This window comes from Solanum tuberosum, unplaced genomic scaffold (genome assembly GCF_000226075.1).
Source record: "Solanum tuberosum cultivar DM 1-3 516 R44 unplaced genomic scaffold, SolTub_3.0 scf00795, whole genome shotgun sequence".
NCBI lineage: Eukaryota > Viridiplantae > Streptophyta > Magnoliopsida > Solanales > Solanaceae > Solanum > Solanum tuberosum.
The window spans coordinates 8,979-14,036 of NW_006239706.1; the positions used below are offsets into that span (position 1 = coordinate 8,979).

At 33.3% G+C, this 5,058-nt stretch overlaps 1 protein-coding gene across 1 annotated transcript in view; it reads left to right on the top strand.

Moving 5' to 3' along the window:
- LOC102582515 (receptor-like protein 12) overlaps positions 1-1,638 on the top strand; it is a 5,044-nt gene extending 3,406 nt beyond the window's left edge. Inside the window, exon 2 of the mRNA XM_006367433.2 lies at positions 235-1,638. Coding sequence (XP_006367495.2) covers positions 235-1,490 — 1,256 coding nt within the window. The 3' untranslated portion in view covers positions 1,491-1,638. The remainder of the gene's footprint in view (positions 1-234) is intronic.
- The last annotated feature ends 3,420 nt before the right edge of the window (positions 1,639-5,058 follow it).

Sequence of the window (5,058 nt, forward strand, 5' to 3'; positions counted from 1 at the left end):
TTCATAGACAGTCAGTCAGTTAGTATTGAGTCTCTCATCTATGTATATATGTAAATATTCTATTTTGAGACTCGAGTTGCCTTTTGGCCAAATGTGTATCATTTAAGTTGTTATGTCTTTGCATGGCATTGAGTTATTCTGTTGAGTAGGTTTCCGCTGAGTTAAGAAAGCCAGGCCAAGGGTTCGCTTGGGGCCAGCAATGGTCTTCGAGTGCCGGTCCCGCCCAGGGTGTAGGCTCGGGGCGTGACAATCTTGATCTGAAATTTAATTCCTTTCAGGGTCCACTACCTTCATCCATTTGCAACATGAATTCGCTTATCTTATTAGATTTATCACACAACTACTTCAGTGACTCAGTTCTACATTGCTTGGGAAGCATGGTTAGTCTAACGGTGCTAGACTTAAGAAGGAACAATTTCACAGGGAGTCTTCCCCCATTATGTGCACACAACACTTCATTGAGTACCATTGTCGTAAATGGTAATCGATTTGAAGGACATCTTCCTGTGTCGTTGCTCAATTGTAATGGTCTACAAGCCCTTGATGTGGGGAACAATGCTATAAATGACACGTTTCCAGCTTGGCTCGAAACTCTTCAAGAGCTGCAGGTCCTTATATTAAAGTCGAACAAGTTTCATGGACCTATAAGTACGTGTCAAACTAAGTTTTGCTTTCCCAAGTTGCGAATTTTTGATCTTTCTCGTAATGATTTCAGTGGCTCACTTCCTGCAAAAGTTTTTCGAAACTTCAAGGCAATGATTAAATTAGATGACGAAGACACAAGAGGGATCACGTACATGGAATCTAAGTCGAATAATTTTTCATTACAGGCATCGTATGAGGATTCAGCGAGTTTGGTAATCAAAGGGCAGGATATTGAGCTACAAAGAATCAGCACAATAATGACAACCATAGATCTCTCAAGCAACCATTTTGAAGGTGTCATTCCGGAAACACTAAAGGACCTCAGCTCACTTTGGCTACTCAATTTATCCCATAACAATCTCATAGGTTATATTCCAATGGAATTGGGACAATTGAATAAGCTTGAAGCTTTAGATCTCTCTTGGAATCGGCTCACTGGAAAGATTCCGCAGGAATTGACAAGAATAAACTTTCTGGCAGTCTTAAACATCTCTCAAAATCATCTCGTCGGACCAATTCCTCAAGGTCCACAATTCAACACATTTGGAAATGACTCGTATGGCGGCAACCTTGATTTATGTGGTCCTCCTTTATCAAAACAATGTGGAACGAGTGATTCATCACATGTTCCTCAACCAGAAGATGAAGGCGAGTCATATTTTTTTAGTGGATTTACGTGGGAATCAGTAGTCATAGGCTATAGTTTTGGACTAGTTGTTGGAACTGTCATGTGGAGTCTCATGTTTAAATATCGTAAGCCAAAATGGTTTGTGGAATTTTTTGATGGACTCATGCCTCACAAAAGAAGAAGGCCAAAGAAGAGAGCTCAGAGACGACGGTCTTAATGGAAGATTGAGAGGGCAACATTGTCTTTGTTTGATTTTGTGGACTAATTAGTGAACTTTTCTGGTTCTGTTTTTGTCTTTTCAATTTTCTGTTTGTTGTTTGTATATGTTTGATAGAAACATAATTATATGTGTGTTATTCAAGTTATGTTAGTTTCTGTTTCAAGTTGATAGAAGCGATCTACACAGCCACTCATTAGTTATGTTAATCAGACTCTTCAAAAATGTCAATGGCTACGTATTGAATTCTTCACAAGTAGTGCATTTTTTATGAAACCAACACAAATATAATATCATTTTTATTTTAGTAGAGTCGGAGCAACATAGCTCATCAGCATAACAAAATAGGAAAAAGTAAAGCAGTAAGCAAATTGATCAGTTTGGTTTATGATTGAAATCACTTGCTATTAGAAAGTTTATATTTTTGAAAATTTATGTAGAAGAGTACTCAAAACTACAGAATTGGCTAATAATTTTGTGGTTCTGCATCTTTAGAATCATAAATCAGCCTTAAAATGTTCTCTAACTCAGTATCAACTTCCGCGATTTTAATTTTACATATATTTATACTTCGTGAACGAAAGTTATGTCTCTGGTTGTTAGGGGTTTTTTAAAGGGCAAAACACTCTATACAAGGATTTTATTTTATTTTCAGGTTCGAATTCGAGATCTGCAAAACTACATGTCAAAGTTATTTTTGATGGACTAAAATAGACTTATTCCTAAAATTTAACTTAACAAAAAGGGAAATATAATCAAATTATTTCAAAATTAAGAAAGACAAATTAAAACCTTTACATAATTTGACACATGGCAAAATAGCAAAATAATTGGCTAAAATTTTTGTCCCACAAATAGTCAACTCACCTGTCAGAAAAATGACATTCCTATTTTCTTTTCCTAATTTTAGTTTGGACACTTTGAAAACAATTAAAGTATCTTTGTCCGGTTATGGCCGTTCAAAGCTTTGATTATAACAAGAAAGATGATTGAAAATATCAGTTTTCTTCGTTTTAATTTGTTTGTTTTATTATTTTTATAAAATATTTTTTAAATTTTATTTTATTTATCATACTTTATACTTTAATTTGTCTCAAAAAGAATAAACTTTTTTTTTTTATAATTTCAATGTTTCACGTTCAAGACTATAACATTAAAAGATATTTTGATATGTTTTTTTAAATAACTTTAATTTAATATTATATCATTGAAAATTCTTCTTTACTTATATTTTTTTTTAATTTGAATTTTTAAATTTCAATATTCCATGCGACATGTTTAAAACTCATTTTAAAAGCATATGATTCAAAGATTTTTTTTTCACTTTCTTAAACTTATATCAAGTAGATAAAAACTAGACAAATAAATTAAAACGAAGTCTCACTTTTCAATACACATATTCCAACTTTCATTGAGTCTCAAGATATACTTTTTAATTTATTTTTTTCAAGAATTTACTTGTTGGAACAACCCCACCAGAAGAAAACTCCAAAAAACAGATTAAAAATCCCAACTTTGAGTTCTTCTTTCAATAATTTTAAGTTTCAGTGAATCTCAAGATGTAATTTTTTTTTTCAAGAATTCACCTTTTAGGAAAACCCCATAAGAAGAAAAACTCCAAAAAACAGATTCAAAAATCTCACCTTCTTTTTTTTTAGATCTTTTCAACATTTTTCAGTTTACTATCTCACAAAAATCATTGAACAAGGAAGAGGGGATTTAACAAAAAGTGGGAAAAAAATAGTCATTTGTTTAGGGTTGTGTTTGGAATAGCATTGGACTTGCTATAATAGTTGCTTTTGTGAAATCTGAAAATGCTAGATCCAAACAACGTACTGATCTGGTTAGTCAACTAAAGTCTTTGTTTTTTTTTTTTAATTAAATTTTTTGTATTTTTAGTTTTTTCCATTTCTGGGTTTTTTTTTTTTTTTTTTTTTGTATTTATGTTGTTATTTGGTTGAATTGTGAAGGCTAGTGGAATTGCTGCATTTGCTAGAATGACAGTGGAAGATTCAAGAAAAATCTTTACACCAGAACAATACCCTTCTTGGGTTGTTTTCTCAAATCAACAAAAGGTGAAGTCGTTTAACTTTTCTTTAAGATGTATTTGGTAGGACGCAGAGGCGGAGTCAGAATTTTTAGTTTATATAGGTTCTAGATCACAGTTTTTTTTGCTTTGTTGGGTTTCTGAAAATTATGTTGTTCGGACTCTCAAAAAATGTTGTTTGTACCCGTTTCGGATTCTCTAAAGTTGCATTAGTTTGGAGCATACGACACTCACCCGTCACCATTTTTGAAGAGTCTTAGCAACATTGACTGAGAAGATTATTTTTACATCTTATAACATTAATATAGGGTTAAACCAAAGCTACTGGATTTTGATGTACTTGTAGCTAAAGCAATGTCATTTATCATAAATCTGTAAACTGACTTATTTTCTAGAAAATGTTTTTCGTAATGGATTTTTTTTTCTGGGAAAAGACATTTAATCGGATAGTGTTTGGTGAAAATATTTGAGTAGTAAAGATTGATAATAATGTCTATATGTTGAGATAATTGTTTGTTCCTTTTTGATGGAAAATAAGATATTACCAAACACACTGTTGATGTCCTTTTCTGTTTTTGAGCACATAGTGCCCATATAAGATCATTGAAATTAAATTGTGGTCTTTGGTTGCAAGACTGTCCCTTTATGGACTTCGTTTAATAATTATCTAGAATACATGTTGTGATTTAGTTTGTTGAGAGCAAACAAGGACCTTTTTAATTTTTCAATTTTGTTCGTACAGTTGGCATGGCTTAATTCTCATCTTGAAAAGATCTGGCCATATGTGGATGAGGTTAGGGGTTCAATGTCTATACATAGTTTGGTTTTCCACTCTATTGCGATTCTGCAATTTTCCATTTCCCCCCTTTTTTTGGTTCTAATTTATGATTGTTGGAACTTCTTTGTTGCTAATTGAGTCGGTATGGGTATATATGGTCATTCAGGCAGCATCAGAACTAGTAAAGTCAAGTGTGGAGCCAGTTTTGGAACAATATAGGCCTGTGATTTTGGCGTCGTTAAAATTTTCAAAGTTCACTCTTGATACAGTTGCTCCACAATTCACAGGTTAGTAGATTATGGCTGGTGTAACCTGCCTCAAAGCTCTTGTATATTGTACTACCTAAAAGTTTTAGGAGTCACTTATACATATGAACAAACTTATCAGTCCTCTAGGTCTTTATGGCACGCTTATGTCTGGAGTAGCGTAACATTTCCCTGCACGGACACCACCACCATAAAAAAAAAAAACGGCATAACATTTTCCTGCCATTTATAGCCTCTTGAGATGTCAAAATGTGACAAATAATTTGAGACAGGCAAGGGTATAAAAGATATTCAAACCTCAAAGAGCATTCCTATCATCTCGTGTCAGTTAATCCTTAATAAAAGAAACTGCTTGTGAGGATGAATCTCACTACATTTAACAAATGCTTGATCTCATGTATATGCCACTGCAGGGATTTCTATTATTGAAGATGGAAGTGAGGGTATTACTATGGAATTAGAGATGCAATGGGATGG